The sequence below is a fragment of the Aulonocara sp. 'chitande type north' Nkhata Bay genome, linkage group LG20 (assembly GCF_057382095.1).
Source record: "Aulonocara sp. 'chitande type north' Nkhata Bay isolate Kocher_YH1m ecotype deep benthic linkage group LG20, A_spYH_male_GT1.1, whole genome shotgun sequence".
NCBI classification, from domain to species: domain Eukaryota; kingdom Metazoa; phylum Chordata; class Actinopteri; order Cichliformes; family Cichlidae; genus Aulonocara; species Aulonocara sp. 'chitande type north' Nkhata Bay.
The window spans coordinates 10674237-10692500 of record NC_141363.1 but is presented as its reverse complement, the minus strand read 5'-3'; the positions used below and the strand labels follow the sequence as shown (position 1 = coordinate 10692500).

At 40.1% G+C, this 18264-nt stretch overlaps 1 protein-coding gene across 4 annotated transcripts in view; it reads right to left on the bottom strand.

Moving 5' to 3' along the window:
- Nucleotides 1-16763, bottom strand: part of ano11 (anoctamin 11) — a 16795-nt gene extending 32 nt beyond the window's left edge. Inside the window, exons 1-23 of one of the 4 annotated variants that reach the window (XM_086277266.1) lie at nt 16395-16763; nt 15811-15937; nt 15519-15712; nt 15299-15406; nt 14854-14990; nt 14724-14781; nt 14529-14639; nt 14284-14449; nt 13339-13429; nt 11747-11843; nt 11520-11663; nt 11081-11218; nt 9892-9990; nt 8997-9099; nt 7022-7133; nt 6864-6918; nt 6681-6778; nt 4930-5066; nt 4572-4777; nt 4349-4485; nt 3972-4062; nt 3380-3563; nt 1-1821 (exon numbers count right to left, since the gene is read on the bottom strand). The exon at nt 1-1821 is cut by the window's left edge and continues 32 nt beyond it. In XM_086277266.1, coding sequence (XP_086133392.1) covers nt 1790-1821; nt 3380-3563; nt 3972-4062; nt 4349-4485; nt 4572-4777; nt 4930-5066; nt 6681-6778; nt 6864-6918; nt 7022-7133; nt 8997-9099; nt 9892-9990; nt 11081-11218; nt 11520-11663; nt 11747-11843; nt 13339-13429; nt 14284-14449; nt 14529-14639; nt 14724-14781; nt 14854-14990; nt 15299-15406; nt 15519-15712; nt 15811-15937; nt 16395-16526 — 2757 coding nt within the window. In that variant the 5' untranslated portion in view covers nt 16527-16763 and the 3' untranslated portion in view covers nt 1-1789. Of the gene's footprint in view, nt 1822-3210; nt 3564-3971; nt 4063-4348; nt 4486-4571; nt 4778-4929; nt 5067-6680; nt 6779-6863; nt 6919-7021; nt 7134-8996; nt 9100-9891; nt 9991-11080; nt 11219-11519; nt 11664-11746; nt 11844-13338; nt 13430-14283; nt 14450-14528; nt 14640-14723; nt 14782-14853; nt 14991-15298; nt 15407-15518; nt 15713-15810; nt 15938-16394 lie in introns of those variants that run through there. The other 3 variants (XM_086277268.1, XR_015126605.1, XM_086277269.1) reach the window with 3 other exon arrangements.
- Between the last annotated feature and the right edge of the window lie 1501 nt (nt 16764-18264).

Below are 18264 nucleotides of genomic sequence, written 5' to 3'. Positions count from 1 at the left end.
TCAGTATGTGCATTTGCAACTGAAATGCTAATGCATTGACTATCAGGCAAGTTTCGAGGGCTTTTAAAAAAAATATTCAGCTGAGTCCTCATCATATGCCTCGTTGCCATGTCTTGCTTGCATGCAAACATTCCCTCACTTCACTCCAGCAGCCGGTAAATGAGCCAGCCGGTGTCCGCAGCGCATACCTGTGCTCGCTGACATGTACTAACTCACTCTTCCTGCAGGCCATGGCAGAGGAACGCAGAGCAATCACAACAATCTAAAGGATGAATGTGGCCAAGAGAGAGAAGAGGAGGAAGAAGATAGTATTCATTACAAAAAAAGTGACTTCAGGAATGAAATAACATGAAAAAAAAGAGACTGAGGTGGAAGAGGAGATGAGATGAAGTAAAAGTCAGGAGTTGCCCAAGGCCACGGCCATTGGTGGAGTTTTTGTGTGGGGAGGAGGGAGAGGAAGAGGGAAATCATTAATGAAACACCTGTCTGTTTCTGACTCCCAATAAATCAGAGACTTTTCATCTTTTTGGGGGGAAGGTGATGTTTTAAGAAGGAGGGCAAAATGAAGAGAAGAAGAAAGTGGAGAAGACAGATGGTGTGGAAGGATTAAAGTTCCAGCAAGTACAGCATCTCTGAGGCTGTGAATCCCACATCGAGGAGGTGTTTGCGTTCGTCAAACTAGATTTATTTGATCAAAAATGACAAAAAAGCTCATATGTAAAATATGGCCTCTGCTCAGGTGCTGTTTCACTCCTGTTTACAGTGCTGTACAGCCATACTGTGCAGGACATTCACGTAGAAAAGACTTTCATGCTTGGTGCTGAGTGAAAACGCAGCATAAACTATGTGATGATAATACAGTCAGTGAACAATGCCAGCTTTGTGAAAATGAGGAGCCAAAAACCCCAAAGCACTGTTGACTCTGTTGATCTTGTTGTAACAGTTTGTCCAAGAAAGGTGAACTTTGACCTCAAGTCAGCATTCGTCATAAAGATAATAACAATACACATTAAAGAGGCAGTCTGCCGAGCTCACACATAAAAGTCTGTTTTCTTTCCATGAGTGGCACTACTGATCCTGTGCACTCCTTTGTTTGAAGCCTTCTATCCCTTCAGAGGAGTTTTATAAAGCCCCCCCAAAATATTCAGGATGAGCTTTTGCAGAGTCAAGGTGTAATCCAACTTCATTACATTTCAGGTCCTCTGGGTATCCCAACAGTAACTCCAAGAAAAACACTGCAAATTGGAATTTATGCAATTTCAAACTATGCTCTGTCAATACAACATTTGGCATCATTTAAATAGTTCATGTTGTCAGACTTTGAAGTCAATCTGAGGCTGCGTGGGATACACACACAGTACTGCAAGTAAGTCCCACACCTGCGTGGCGTCAGGTAGCATTAACAGTGCATGCTGCAGCTAGTGGAAGCCAATCAACATACTAATTTTCCCCACATACGTTGCTTAATTATTTAGCAATACATAGATTTATGCTTTATAAATTCATGCCCTTTGCTCCAGTAACATCAGACTCTGATAATGTTGCAATAACCATGAGATTGAAAAAAATCCCAAATATGTTGGAGAAATGTCCATATGAAGAAGGTGGGCAGGCCGAAGCACACCTGCTTACCATGTATCTGTGCAGATGAATATGTATTAGTGATATGAAAACCAATCCCAAGACAGTATTCCACTTTCTTGGGAAAATTTCACTTATCCGAGATACAAAGGAAAGTCTCATATTCCACCAGCGTTCAGTCCCACTGCTTCTTTTCCACAGAGGAATCCTAACTCATGTTTCCAAGGGACGTGTCACTTCCTTCAGAGGAGGCAATGGCAGAAGTAACGGGAAAGAAGCAGAAAGGCAAGAAAAAGAGTTAATTGTGTTAGACTGACTACAATAAGAGGTACAGAGGAGGAAAAGGCTGACACAGATACTTTTGCTGCAGCGATCACATCAGGTAACTACAACACTAAATAAACTGGTTACACAATGAAATGTAATAAATAATTTCAGATGCCAAAGTCCTTAGTCTGTATGTCCTGTAGGCCTCACATCTAATAAAATGGTTGCTTTTTATCTTCGAAGAGCAAATATGCACATTAAATTCACACAGTGTTGATCTAACTAAGTTCTAAATTAAACTAAACAAAATGTGACTTTAGGGGAGTTAGAGGACATAAAAATCCCACAATGCCACCTGCTGTATTCAAGTTTTCAGACTCCAATCCAAAACCTGTGCATCCCAAATGCAATGAAACCACAGGGAGTAGTAGTATTAGTAATTAGTATTAGTTAGTAATGTTGAGGAAAGAGCTAGCTATTAACTTGGATCAGCAAATAAAATAAGCAGCTTCTAAACAGAGACTAACTAATGTGATATGGAGATGAATAATCACCATAACAGCGAGCAACTCTGGGCCCACTGACGTCTTACAGATGTTTTGCTGACTTACATGTACCACATTATAACTTTTGATTAAACAACAAAAGAAAATCAGACTTTAAATGATCACTGGATTGGCTTAAAAATATAAATTAATACCAATATTTCTGAACTGAAATCATGACATCCTTTTTAGGAATGCCATTCACTTACCTGTGCTGTACTTACCTGTCCTCATCCAGCAACATTCACTACATGAGACACATGACAACAGCGTGGGCCAGAACAAAGGGGACACACACACATACAGGTGAGGATGAATATACACACTATGACAGTCTATACCCGACGATCATCGCTCAATCCCCGTGGGCAGAATATGAAATTTGACATGTGACGTGTTAAGCTGCTTCGTTTTGCTGAACATAATGATTTTTCATTTTATTTAAAGTCCAACCTGAACAGAAGTGCTGATGGATGAAATAACCCGTGCCAACACACATCAGGTCACAAAGTCTGGCGATGCAATCAAGCGAAATATTTGGCACTGATCCCACATAGATTACCTCTAATGATCATGCTGTACGCAGCGAGTTTATGACAGCCAGTATAGCCGCAGGTGCTTTGCAGGTGGGTGGGTGAGCTCTTAAAAGCCTTTCAATTGTGGATTTTATTAGTGTGAATCAGCTGTGTCAGAGACAGTGACAGGTTTGACACTGCATGGATCACCTACGTGGAAACACACTGCAGAGGATTTGTTTATCATGCAGCTGACAAGGAAGCACGGTAACATTTTATTAGAAACTTCTAATAGAAAAGACTTGTTTTTATTTTTTTTCTGCTCTCAGACACACAAATTTGTATCCAAAAGATGATTTAAGTGAGTTTAATATGAACATATTTACCTGGTCATTGTTAACTAGATTTACTTTATATGGAGAAGTGTGTGCTGCATGACCTTGTGTGTGTGCGTCCCATGTTCTTACTGACCTGGGCTGGAGGTGCCTGGAGTGGCAGCGGCGGCCGCTCGGGCTCGACTCACCAACAGGGCCTCCTGGTTTTCAGCCAGAGCTTGCTTAGCCAGGTAGCGCTCCCTCTTCATCTTCAGCTCCAGGGACTCGGGAACATCGGGTACAATCCAGTCAATGGCTCGCAGCACGAAGAACACCACGTGCTGGTGACAGTAAAAACAACAGCAAGAACAGTGTGAACAATCTCCACATCACAAATTGTCATTAATTTTAAGCAAACAGACAGCTGATCTTCAAGCATGAAAATGGAAAAACAGTACTTGTAGTTTTATTTTCCACATAATTTGTACAACTGGTGAATAATTTCTTCTCTCTCAGGTGAGCATTAACAAATAACTGTGAGGAAATGGCAGAGAGGAGGTATATAGAGAGAGAATAAAAAGTGATGCAGATGGAAACAAAACGGTAAAAGAGGACTAAATCATTAGAATTTGTCCAAACAAGCAGAACTGGCATAGAGGTGTCAGTGAAAAGGCAATACTAAACAAAGGTAAAACCACTAAAACAGGCAAAATGAAGTAAATAGAGATGCTAGGAAGCTTCCGTCATACTTCAAATGCAATAATAAAGCCAAGTCTGACTGCCAGGAGCTCCCAGTAAAACAGTGTGTAGTTTCCATTGTTGTCTCTGAATGCTTTGTATCTGAAAAACCCCAACAAACATAATTTGTTACAAAGTTACAACAAGAAATATTTGTAATACTTGGTGTGTATAATATACAGCAGCAGCACATGAAAAGAACAGTCTTAATATTCAGTAATATCACCCATTGTTGGCCAAGGCTATGACATGAACACACTTAACTTAAATGTTAAGAAACTTAAATGTTGCTTAGCAACACCAAAGTAACCATATATGAGAAGTTGAACTTGACACATAAGATGAAGGAATAAAAAGGAGCATAAAAAGAAAGATCAAAGCAGCATACCTGCACATAGGGTACTCTGTGTAGTTGAGTGGGGCGTAAGCCAGGGTGAAGTTGACGTATCCGTTGAGATCATTGTCAAATTTGTACTGATACAGCAGGCGAGGTAAAAAATCTGAAGTGAACGCTATTAGGAAAGCCTGAAAAAGAATAAAAGATAATAAATGTTCTTTTTTTCCTCATATTGCTATGTAGTCTGACAATAATGTATTAGACATGAACTCACATTGGCAATGACAGACAGGTGTGACAAAGCTTCCAGGATGTTAAACCACACTCCGATGTTTTGTGCACGTTCAGCCACCGGCCGGCGGTACTCGCACACAAACTTGTGTGCATCCAAACGAATCTCCACCCAGTTGTTAAGGAGGGCGAAGAGCGGAGCGAGGGGGAACGCCGCCACAAAGATAGTAATGAACCCAAACTGGAGCACTGCAGCACATGAAATTAAAATTAGATAATTAATCTTTGCATTTTTTCATCAAAATGGATATTATCTATGTGTGAATTTTTAGTTGGACTGAACTGGCGATCCGGTTGAATGCAGTGATATTAAAGTCTCTAAATCAGATATGGATACTCACCCATCTCCAGGTACTCTTCGAACAGGCCCTCACACTCAACCAGCTGGTAATCCTCTTCCCAGCGCCGAGGCTCATGGGATGCCTTGCCACCCAGCACTTTTGCCAGAGTTCTCTTCTGGCGCCAGGCCTTCACTTTACTGTTAGGGAAGAAAAAGACATTTTCGGTTTAATTCAGTTTTATTTATAAAGGCACACATTCGCCTCAAGGTGCTTTATACTCTAAGGTTAAAACCAAAAAACTATTCGAAAGAAACCCCAACAACAGACAACCCCTGTGAGCAAACATTTGGCAACAGAGGGAAGGAAAAACTCCCTTTTGACAGGAAGACACTTCCAGCAGAACCAGGCTCAGGGAAGAGCAGCCATCTGCCGCGACCACTTGGGGGTGATGGCATGGGAGAAGACAGCAGAAACAGGAGAAAGGAGATAACTATGGGAGAAAGTGCCAGAGTTTAATAACGGCTAATGACTAAATAGACACGTGGTGCAAAACCATGCAGAGAGTGAAAAGAAGTGAGTGAAGAGGGAACGCCCCAGCAGCCTGGGCCTATTGGAGCATAACTCCAGGGTCACCTGATCATTTGATGGAATCAGGATAAGGATTTATGTTAGTATGCATTGTAACATGCAATGGCAAAAATGACAGAAACAGCACATTTAGAGGATGTTCATTACATCACAGATATGACACAGGACTAATTTTTTGTAGCTGAACAGCAATCATTGTTCCCCAATAACCACCATAGACTTTCAGTTGGAATTAGTTAACCAAACCTATTTTCTATCACTGGAAGCATTTGTTGCTGATGTAATGACTGCAATCCCCTCTCATCTTTTACAACACATGCCGCCCCACCACTGAGTGGGGAAATGTGCTTGTTTTCTTCATGCAGTCATCTTTGTCTGTTTCACTGCAGCAGCACAAGACCAAATTTCCAGCATCATCCCCTTGGCCACTCCACATTTATGATTCATCACTAACATCAGTTAACACAGTCCATGACTGCCCCTCTTTGGCCCACTGTAAGCGCTGGCTTGTGTTTGGCTTCTCTGCATGTAAATCTCATTTCATTCAGCCTGCTTCTGACAGTTCTGTAACAAATGTTGGCTCCTGTTTCTGCCCATTTATTTTTCATGTATAGCAATAATTTCTGTCATCATATCTGTGATTTGTTTATGTGCTACAAAGTAAAAGAGCTGGATCCTCAAGAGTGATGATTACATAATTTTGCCAGAGGTTTTAAGCGTATTTACTGAACTGCTCCTCTGCTGCCCTTATTTTACACTTACTGTCTGCAGTAAGTCTTAAACAGTCACACACAGCTGATGGTGCAGAGGCACATGGATGAGATTTACTGCACTAAACAGCTGGAACTGTGGAACAATATGACACAGCACAGCTACTTTTATGCATCTCCCACATCTGTACCAGTTTTAGCTTTTATCCTAACTCTGCTTTAATCTTTTCAGTTGTATTTGACAGTCACTGTACTTATTGCTCATGTGTTTGAATCTAATTTGTTTAATTATTATTTTATTGCAGAAAAAATTTACTCCTGAAAATTTTTCTCTAAAAAGTAAGATGTCCTGGTAAACCACGAAAGCTTTTAAATAAATAATAAAGGATGTAAATAAAAGGAAGAATAAAGGATGTTTAAATATGCTGGAGATTGACAACAGAACATTTTTCTATAAAAACATAAAACATATACATAAAAAAACCCATAAAAGCTAAAAGTGTAGCAACGTACGGTAAGATGAACTCCTGAACATTGTTGATGAGCTGTTTTCCCACCATTATGATGAAAAGTTGTTGAGCCAATTCAATGAGGCAACCCCCGGCACCACACTGTAACGCAAAGACACACAGACATGACACTATGGGGGCATCATTTTCACATGCTGGTACGTTACAGGCTCTCTAAATCACTCACGTCTTCATTTCTCATCCCGAACAAGGTCCCGTAGTTGGTAGGGTAACCCACAAACCTAATCACAGAGAGATCAGTGGCACCTTAAATACTTTCTTTGTCTCAGTGTCTTCATCTTTTCATGATTATCCTGTGTGTCTGTTGTGACTCGTGTGTCTCACCTTCCTTTAAAGAAAGCCACATAAAAGGGAGACGAGTAGAAGTTGACAAACTGGAAGATGAACACCTTGAAGATGAAAGCGTTGTCATACTGGGTTTGTGTTCTGTGCATCTCTGCAACACATCGCACAAAAACACAGTGTTAAAGACATCGAGACAATGTTGCCTTTGATTTCACTTAGTTTAAATGACTTCAAAGTGATTTTTATATAGATAACAAGATATTATGATAACTGGTTTACAGGTAGTCAAAACTAAGAAAAAAGGGAAACCACAGTGTAAACTTTTTTTTTTTACATTAATTTGGGGTGTTTTTTGATTTGTCTGTTTTTTTACAAGAATCAAGAATCAGCAGCGAATATGATTGTCTATCATACTTTCTTGACTGAAATGAGATGATTCTACAAATACTCTGCTGGATACATCATCAACAATCCTGCTGATATCCATTTTAAACAGTGGCTGAACTGTTTAAACATCAAGATTAACAGTTACAATCTTTTTGGAGGGGTTAAACATGTACACTAAAATTTTTACAACAATCTGGTTGCATAAATATGCACATCCTTAGCTATTTAAAGCCTGACCCATGAAATAATTGTCAGAAAATTATTATTTATTTGTTCTTATTTTTTGCCTAAACAATTAAGCAGAGTTTTTGCACACTGATCATGTGAACATCTCAAGAACTCGTGAAAAGTCATGTATCAAATATGGTACACTGTGAGTTAAAGGGTTAAACTAACAACTTTGTTGAAGCACCTTTGCATTTTATTACAGTAGTCAGTCTTTTTGGTTAGTTGTTAGCATGGCACGTCTTCATTATTTGCCCTTCTCTTCTCTGTAAAAACACTCCAAGTTTTTCAGATTATGGCGCCATCTTTTGAGCACAGTCCTCTTCAGGTCACTCCACAGTTTTTCAGCAGGATCTGAATCTGTACTCAGGCTGGCTCATTTTTTGGTGAATCAGTTATTTTGATGATCTGGATATATGCAGCTGGTTGCTGCTGTTGTGCTACAAGGTCCAAATCCTCTTGATCTTCAGTTTTCTAGCAGATGCCTAAAGAGGTTTTTTGTGAAAAATGATTGCTATTTTAGTACTGTTCATAAATCCTCCCAGCTTGACTAAAGCCCTACTGTAGTTCCAGATGAAGAAAAACAGCCCCAAAGCACGATGTTATCACTACCATGCTTCATTGCAGGTACAGTTTTTCTCTGGTGATGTGAACTGTTTTTGTGTCAAACATATCTCAAGGAATCACTCCTAAAACCTTCAACTTTGGCCTTATCAGATCATGACACAAAACCTACATGCTTGTGGACGCTCTGATGTATGTATATCATGTGTGTGTTTAACTTGAGATTGTTGTCACATGTAGTACACAACCAGTTCTTGCCAGAAATTCCTGCAGCTCATTTAATGTTGCTGTAAATCTCCCTGGCCAGTTATCTTCTTGTCTTTCCCTCAGTTCTGGCAGTAATGGGGTTTTTTTCATCTATTTTCAGCAATGAGATCAGTTTGATGTGTTTGTAAGTTATTTGCAGATCACAAATTTTGTTGGAAGATGCCACAAGGTACACATCAGGAAAATCCTACAAAAACAGCTGAACTTCATTTGATTTTAATGAGTCACTTTAACTGATGACTAATGTTTAATATGAATTCACATGTGATTAATCTTACCCCTAATTATAAGAAGGCGTGCAGACGTGTCCAACCACATTGTTTTTAGGGTTTTTAAAAATATTTTTTTGTGTGTAGACTTTTTATGCCCTCTGTATCTGTACTTTACAGTCCCATAATTCTGCAACATGATGCAGCTACTTTGACAGAAACAATAACCATAAGGATCCAACTGAAGAGATTCACCTGCTCTGGAGAAGTCTGAGCTTTTAGTTAGTGGCAATCAAGTACAAAGCTGATAACAATATACACCACAGAGGTTTGAGGTGTGTGAGAGCAGCATTGATTCTTACCCCATTTAGTGAGCTGCTCAGCTAATGCAGTGTAGACCTGGCCCATCAGCAGTATGAGCCCCAGGTTTACAATACTGCTGGAGATGTTGGCTATGGTCCCTGCCTGGGGGAGGAAATTAAATGCATGAATGTTTGTATGATAAATAAAATGCAGTGATTTGCAAAATCATTTAAACATGTACAAATATATTTAATTAAAAACAGTACCAACACAACACAACTCAAATGTTGATCGTTTTTGACCATGTGAACTGGCAGTAAAAGTTGAGAGAATGGCAAAAAAATGTGTAAAGTTAGTAACACTGAGCTGTTTCTTGGTATAATGTAAATATGAGAATTTTACTGCAGATCATATGTGTTACATAATATGATAAAAAGTGTCAGCATAAATTTCTGTACACAGTGGACAAAGAAGAAAACCAAGACTGAACGGTCATGATTGTTGACTGGAGCCTATCACATCTGTCACAGGACAAAGGGTGGGGCTACTCCCTGGAAAGGGAGCCAGTCAACCACAGGGCTTAAACAGAGAAACAGACAACCATTCACACTCACTTTCACACCTATGGCCAATTTTATATTCACCAGTTAACCTAACATGCATGTCTTTGGACTGTGGGATAAAGCCAGAGCACCCAGAGAGAACCCACACAGTGTGGGGATGTATGAGTCTGGGGCCTCCATACAGAAAGTCCCCAAATGGCCAGTGGATTCCACCACCACTGCACCACTGTGATGCCCAAAAAACGAAAATGTTATATTAAAATGTGATTGTGATCATTTTTAATAATTTAATAATTGCATTCTCTTCTTATTAACAGTTTTCTTTTTGGAAAAAAGCTCCAATGTGTTTGTAGCATTTCTTTGTGCAAAGCATGAAACAGCTGTAATGTACCTCTGTCCGCAGCACAGGGCTCCCAGAATGAAATATCACCACACTGATGATACCACGGCACACGACCACCGTCACCAGGAAGATCATCACCACACACAGCTGAGAGAAGAGGGGGAAAAGCACACCTGTAGCTGCGACATAATATGCTGCACACAGCCAGAGGCACACAAAGGTCTGCTGTCATCATCAACACCATGCAGCATAATATAAGACCAAGAAGTCAAGAGTCCAGCATCCTCATTGCAGCTCTCATGATGCTCATCATAAAACTGATCCATATCTCTTACATCCTGACTGACATCTTTCAGAGCACAAACAAAGTTTTTAAAAGACGGCTTTAATTGAATGTGCTAGACATGCATATGCTTTTCTAAGTCAGTAGCATTTAGTAGTAGGATTTTTCTAAAGATTGGCAAGCAAGCAAGAGCTTCCAACAAGAGCTTGGATCAGGTATTATTCCCATAAAATTTAGTAACAGCTGAATAATTTTTTCCATGATATTCATTTCTTTTCTTTGTCTAATAGTGGATTCTATTCCTTTCAGTTTCGGGAAATTAACTTGCAGACATTTTCATTCCTTATATCAAAATTCACAACTATCATAACATCAGTATGTTTCCAGCAAAATCCTTCTACTGAACAGGGAAGAGAATTAGAATTTTAAAACATTTCCATCTCTAATCCCATCATCAAAACAAGGGTGTGTGAAAAATGATCCTCAGATCTGCATCTACAAAGAAGTGAATCTTGGACACAGCATAAAGTGCGTGGATGAGATGATGGGATCATATCTGGCCCTGTAGGCATGTGACCTGGATTCATTATTAAAAAAGGGTTCAGTTAACAATGCAGGATTTACTGGAATGGCACAAAGGTGTTAACCCCACCTCTATTTCTCAACACAATCACAAAAGGAAAAGCTCAAGAGAAACCGAGACTCCTTACTGAAACCACGTGCAATGAGATTAATGATGAGAAAAAGAGAAAGTCTGTTGTTCGGGAGCGGATCTGGATCTGCTGTATTAGAACGACATTTTACAGTGTGACAATAATAGTGGTAATCAAACCGTTTAAGAACCTAACTAAACATAATGCATAGTGTTAAAATGCACCTCGAGTATTTCTTTTACTGAAGTGCAAAAACAACAAAACAGCAGTACAGTATGTAAAATATTTTAAATGGCCTCACCATCATTATGATAACCATGGAGCCAGTGAACATGCGAGACAGCCTGGTTTTTTCAGGAAAGTATGGCTCTTTGACCCCAGTCACTGGATTTTGCTCCATAGTAGGGGCCATGGCTGCAAACTCCGGCCGAGGACGCTCCTTAAAGAAAACAGTGACCATCATCACTGGACACACTCTTCACCGGCTTTGTCTGGTTCACAGATTGGTCTGTAACTTTAGTCTTTGCTCTGTTGTTTACCTTGTTTACTCTGTACAAAACTGAAACTTCCGTGTATAAAGGTTAAAATCAAATATTAAAAAAATTGAATCCCTGTGCAAACAAGTGCAAACAGTCATGATGCCCATTACTGTATTACTGGATCTATAATCATGACAGACCTAAGAGCTCTAAACCGAATAAGACCAGTATGATCACACTCATACTGAAAGCAACCAATACCTCCTCTTCATGGAAGTCCATACAGTCCCAGTGATGTGCCAGAGTGGCCATTTTTCTCTTCCAGTACTCCAGAAAGGTTACAGCCCAGAATGACATGAACACACTGAAAAACACTGTACCTGGATGGTCAAATAAGTATCCCAGCTGCAACAGAGAAAGGTACAACCATTAGGTTCAAGTCTTTTTTCGCAGAGTCAGCGATTTGTTCACCACGAAAAGCTTGGTACCTTCGTCAAGGTGCAGATCTCAGACATGTTCCAGGCCTTACATGTTTTGCAGAGTGGACACATGGTATAGCTAGCTCCACTGTTACAGATTTCCTCCCTGTTGACAGACACACTGACACAGATTAGTTACACCTGAGATAACACTAATTACAGGTTTTAAAGCAACACGTATTTGGCCTCACATAACTGTGAGGCCCAATAATGATCAGTGTGGGAGCTAAGGGATTGGGAGAATTAACTCTAATGGATGTAAAGGCTGCACATATACCTATTACGTACTGCTTCCAGGGAACAGATGAGCGGTGTGGAAAGCATTCTCCTAACCTCCTGCCGGGAAACAAAGCTACTGCTCTTTCCTTTATTACAGTTATAGAGTGAGTTACTGAAACCCTGACTGCACATGGGATCAGCTACAAATAAAGCCTGGACTGACAGCGAGATCTATTTCCTCCTCTTTTTTTTTTAATAGGAGGATTATTCTGCACTAATTGTCCATTAGAGATGGTTGCTTTTTCTTGCTGCCACAGACTCTCTTTCCTAGGATATCGACTTATCCCTAAGAAATGAAGCCAGAAAAAGGTAAACAGTAGTTACAGCGGCAATATTACTGTACACAATCTAGGCTACACTTACACTGAGAAGAAAAACCAGAAAGGAGAGCCAACTCTTAATAAATAATATATGACAAACTGGCACAGACATCCCACATGTAGATGATCTAGCTGTGAAGCGAGTCTTTATGCAGAGTGCGCTCTGCTTTGAAATATTTGAATCTAAAGTTGTGCTTGTTTGAGAGAGTCTGTAAGTGGAGTTTAATTTCCAGGAAACTGTGGCAGCCCTTAAAACAAAAGCTATAACACACTTATTTGCTTTCTTTCTAAGGAGAAATCAATGCTAATCTCATGTGTGTACATTAAGTACAGCACTGAACTTTGGCTCTTATGTTGGACATCAGTAAGGTTTTTGCTATACGTTTCTGAACAGGCACAACGGCACCAATTTCAGCAGCTTCACTGAAACAATAAGACTCTAAGAAGCCACTGCAGCCAGCAGCTGGCTGACAATGATTAGTCCCGTTTATTTTTATTATGAGCCATGTGGGTGTGCATTAAATTCAGCTGAATCACTATCAATAGTGATACATGTCAGTGCATAAGTATGTTTAATGTTTAATTAAACATAATGTCTGGTTACCATCTGAAACTCCATTGAGGGATCGGGGGGTCAGGGGGCTGGGTGATCAATAGTTGCCCCATGACTGCATTGGATTTTTTCACATTTGGCAACTGTTTGCAACTAGTTGCAACTAACTTTGTGTGAGGGTTTCCTATTTGTTTGATTTTTATGTTATACATTATTAAAGACAAGATCCAAGTTTTTGTGTCTATTAAAACGGTGGTTGCTTCACTTGTGTTTGAACTGCCTGCTTAAACTGACCCCTGTGTGTAAAACTTCAACAACTATGCCACAATACCTTATCTAAGTGAGTGCAGTCACACGTGACTAGCCATGTCTGTAATGCGACATTTCATTTAAAATTATTTTGTGTTACACAATAAAACACATGCTATGTATACATGATGCAGACTCACGCTGGTGTGTTGGTACCCATGGACATCACTCCAGACACAAAGACCAGAGTCCCGACCACTGCTGCCGGCAGCAGCCAGGCTGTGTAGAAACCTGCAGAGACAAAAAGCTCCATTAGACTGCAGCTCTCAGCTGATGCAAGACGGATGTTCAATTTCAGCTGCAGTGATGACTTTCATCCTGACAATAATGGTTTCAAGCTCAGGTATAGCCCCTTTGCATATACTACACTCTCCTCTTAACAGAGATTCATAAAAGAATTTCACTGCTAAAAAAAGGAGTTTCCACTTGTACCTTTTTGTGAAAAAAGAAAGGAAGAAAAAAGTAATAGATGCAGTTCACTGTAGAGTCAGTGCCAGGAGGCTGTAGCTTAGATTGCTGTATCATACAGTATGTTTATTTATGTGAGCACTCTGCTTATTGTCCTGTATTAGTTTTGATCCATTTCTAATCATTTTAAATGATTCTGGCGTGTAATACAGACTCCACGTATTTCTCATTTATTAAAATGAACAGCGGGGTTTTTTTTAAATAGAGAAATCTTTGGCCCCCATCAGACTCAAATCAAATGACCAGAATTGTAATAAAATTATAGTTAGCTACTAAATTTAAATTGATTTCAACCAAATAATCTGCAAAAACTGCTTTAGTTTGTGCTTCAAGGTAATAAAATTACTGAGATATCAATAGAACGCTTATGTTGAGCAGTTAATTAAACTCAAATTACTTGTCGACAGGGAGAAAGCCTTAACAGTTGCACAGATATTTATAATGTTTTCATTTTAGCAATAATGACAAAATCTAAATATTTAATTAACATTACTAGTTATTGTGATACCTTCTGGTCTGGATTCAGTAATCCTCCTGGATTCAGGAAGGAGTGGGCTTTTTATCTGTAAAAAATGAGCCAAATTTTTTGAACAACAGAAATAAGAATATATATTTACCCAGCCAGGCAAAGTAGAGTGCAATCTTCTCTCCAAAGTACTCCCTGATATGGTCCAGTGGTTGATACTTGTACCATTTGCACCAGCGGGCCCAGTAGTAGTAGAGAACCTGCCTCTGGTTCAGCTCGTCAGGTCGGACCTCGTGCTTTGGAAGCTGAAAGGGCCCCTAAAGAGAAAAAACATGCTGCTAATGAGAAAGAGAAAACGACACATTTCAGTGTACAGAACAGCTAAAAATAACTCACCTCATGCAGCGGGAACGCTGCTGTGTACGCCCCTTCATTTAACAGTCTGTCCACTCCGACTTCAGCCTTCTTCCTTTTCCCATATGCTGTCCTGGCAAGAATCTCATAGACCTGAAATAAAACTCTCAGTCTGTTAGTTCAAATATACATCCGATACATTCAGTATACTACTATTGTCACACTTGTGTTACTTACAACACGGTGCCTCTGCGTATTTGTGAAATATGTATCGTGATCTTCCCAGCCAAGGAATCTGAAGAAAAGCGTACATTCAGCAAAACACGCAGCAGTGATCTGATCCAACTGTTTGCAGAAGTTAACCCACCTGCTCATCTTTGACTTGCGAAAGGCACATGTGTAATAGTCCAGAGGCCTGTTAGGCACAGACTCCGTCATTACGTTAGGTATGCATAGTTTACTCAGTACCCGAGCAGATGTGTTGAGGTCTAGATGCTGCTGTGCCTGGGACACAAACACAGATACAGGTGACCTCCTTCTATTACTGTAGAACAGCATAAGATGCACGTTTTTGGTTCTGAGTGAAATGTTACGACAGGTTTTCATTGTCTTAAGAGATAATCAGAAAATGTTCGCATGATTAAAGAGAAAAGTGAGATAGTAAAGACTTTATCTGGTAAACATCAGTGTGCTCTTTCATATTAAGTTGTCCTTGTTTATTCCCCAAATTAGTATTATTATCAACTGGGTTTAACGTCACGTAACAAATAACTTTAAATTGAACCTACCTAGAAATAAATAGCTGTACTTACTTGCAGTGGAGCTCTAAGGCAAAGCTCCTCAGCATAACACACCAACACATCCCAGGGGGCGCTAATTTTGAGAAAGTGTATGGTCTTCTTTTCATTTGCAGTTTCCTCCTACAAGTAAAGAGGCAACAAAGAAGACGTTAATCAACAAGTCAGGAAAAATAATGAACAGATTTAATATTTTAATAATAAGGTAAATAATCTTTAATCTTGTCAACAACACCTTTTCCATGACCAAGCCAACACTCTCCAGGTTCTGAACAAACTTCTCTCTCCACTGAGCCAGTTGTGCTTTCCTTCGTTCAGACCTGCTGCTCTCCTCAGCGGGAACGGCTTCCCTCTCCTCACTGGTAGCCATATTTGTCCCTTTCCCTCGCCGCTTCCTCCGTGAACGAATCTCCCACACCAGCACGAAGTCTGCACCCCAGACCAGAGGAGTGAAAGGTTAAATGAACGAATGACTTTGTCTACCTACCACTGAGCTGATGAAACCTCATGCAAAGCGAGCAGCCTACCAATCTTAGTTCTCCCGTCTCTGAAGTAATTCCCCAACTGTGGCACTGGTTGCTTACTTCTTGTAGGAGACTGCATATAAATGGGATCATCGCCATCCATATCTCCATCAGCAGCTGCAGCTGCAAGCTGACAGTTGAGCCACCATTAATATATCATGAAACTCTGTAAAGAGACAGCTGCTGACGAAAACTCTGCTCACTTTTCTGCATTTGAACCTTTTCGCTCGGTGTATGAATGTTTAATTGGCTTTGAGGAGAGGTTTAATTCTTGTGCTAGTACATGCCTCCACTTTGCAGTAATAAGACCAGAAAGATGAGCCGAAAACAATCTTTCAGTGCAGTAAAGTCATGCCTCACCATTACCCATTATCAGTGTCCTTACAGTACCTTGTGTTCATGTTTATATTACATGAAGGGTAAAACCCCTCAAGACTCACTGCCACATCTCTGAGAAATCAGTGAGGCCAAAAGGGAACAGGATAATGAATAACTGCTGTGTCAAAGTGATGCGATTTTATAGATTTATGTGAGCTGAAGAGATATCACACTGCAGTATTGTAGGAAATAAGTAAAGCAGAGCTTACATATCGTGGGGGGATAAAGCTCCCATTCTGCAGGCTCCCATAGCTCTCTGTGCTTTGTGCTTCAGCCCTAGTATCCAGATCCAGGAGGACCTCTCTGTCTCCCTTCAGCCGCTCTGAGCTCTTCCTCAACATGATAAAAAAAAGCTCCTGTGACTTGAAACAAACACTATGCCTTCACATGAAATCTGTACTGAAGGAATTCAAAGATAACTTCAGCCAGGCTGAAGGTAAGAGATGCAAAAAAAGCCTTAAAAAATCTGGATACTGGTCTTTGCTATAGTGAAAAACAAGCTGCTGCTGAAGTCTGCATTTGTAGCAATCTACGCTTCCCTTGTCCTCGTTCTGCTTTTTATCTCTGCATCCATCGGGCTCCTCTGCTCCACTGCAAGAGCCGTGGATACCGTAATGGATCTAGCACGCAGGCAACACCGCGCACAGTGCTGTGCTGCATCTCAGCAGGGAAATGCACGTTTTCACCTCATAAATAATGTAACAGTTAGTGAGTGGCAGTCCAAGCTCTTATGTGCTATAATAATATAATTATATGGACATAACGCACTGTGAGAGGATTCTTCTCTTTGAAGTCAATGTGTATTCCTTCATCCATGCAAGCTGTTTCATATACTTCACTGAACTGGTTTGAAATTCTGCAGATAATTAACATAAATTACACGAGGATGAAGCACCACCCCCACGTGATCTTCTCAAAGCGCAGAACAAACTGTGCGCACTTAAAAATGCTGTTGGTTTATACTCAGAGTCCAGAAGCCCCACATGTACCAGGAGGTTGGTTTTTTTTTTAGCTAAAAAGTGATGTTTCTGTGTGTTTTTTATGTGTAATAACTTTGCTAATAATGGTAGAAATACTGTAGTCAACAGGATGAATGAAGAGGTTATATATAAAATGAAGAACTAAATAAATGAATTAATTATTGCCAATGAGACTTTTTAGCTAGATAAATAAAGGATATATAAAACTAAGTCACTTTTTGGCACACCACCTCCAGCAGCCTTCCTGCTTTTCATGCTGTTTGCAGTGCTGCAGTCAGAGCAGAGTCGAACCTGTGAGACATGTATGAAGGAATAACACAACACATACAGTAACCAGAGTCGTGCTGTCAAAGGGAAACTCTATTTTAAAAACAATGATGACATCACCAGTATCTTTGAGTGGATTTTAATGCAATGCCGGAGCCAACACTGGCGAGTTTGAAAGACGCTTTAGAGCAGTGGTCATGAACTCCAGGCCTCGGAGGCCGGTGTCCTGCAGGTTTTAGATCTCACCCTGCATTAACACACCTGAATCAAATGATTAGTTCATTAACAGGCCTCTGAAGAACATCAAGACATGTTGGGGAGGTAATTTCGCCATTTAAATCAGCTGTGTAGGATCAAGGACACATCTAAAACCTGCAGGACACCGGGCCCTTGAGGCCTGGAGTTCGAGACCCTTGCTCTGGAGCTTCACCTTAGCTATCCACAACAAACCTTTAGGGCACAGCACATAATCTTCATTTTCATATTAAACTTTTTCCTGTGAATTTCCCTAGAGGTCAAAACCCCTGATATTTTACCCAACATCGATCCAACATCAACATCTTTCCTCTTTTTTCGCCATAAGCCATCACAGCCTCCTTTTCTATCAGTGATGCTGTTTTGTAATGGTTTACATTTGGTTTCAAGTCTTTCAGTCTCAACTTCTAACCCTATTTATGATTTTGAAACTGTGTTACTACAAAGAGTTCACAGCTTTCTTTTTCATGGTAACCTCACAAGCACACTATTACTGTACTACTAAATAATAAAGATACCTCTGAACAAGACCAGTGGTAACGGTTGCCCTAGCAACTATAAAATTATTATCAGCAAT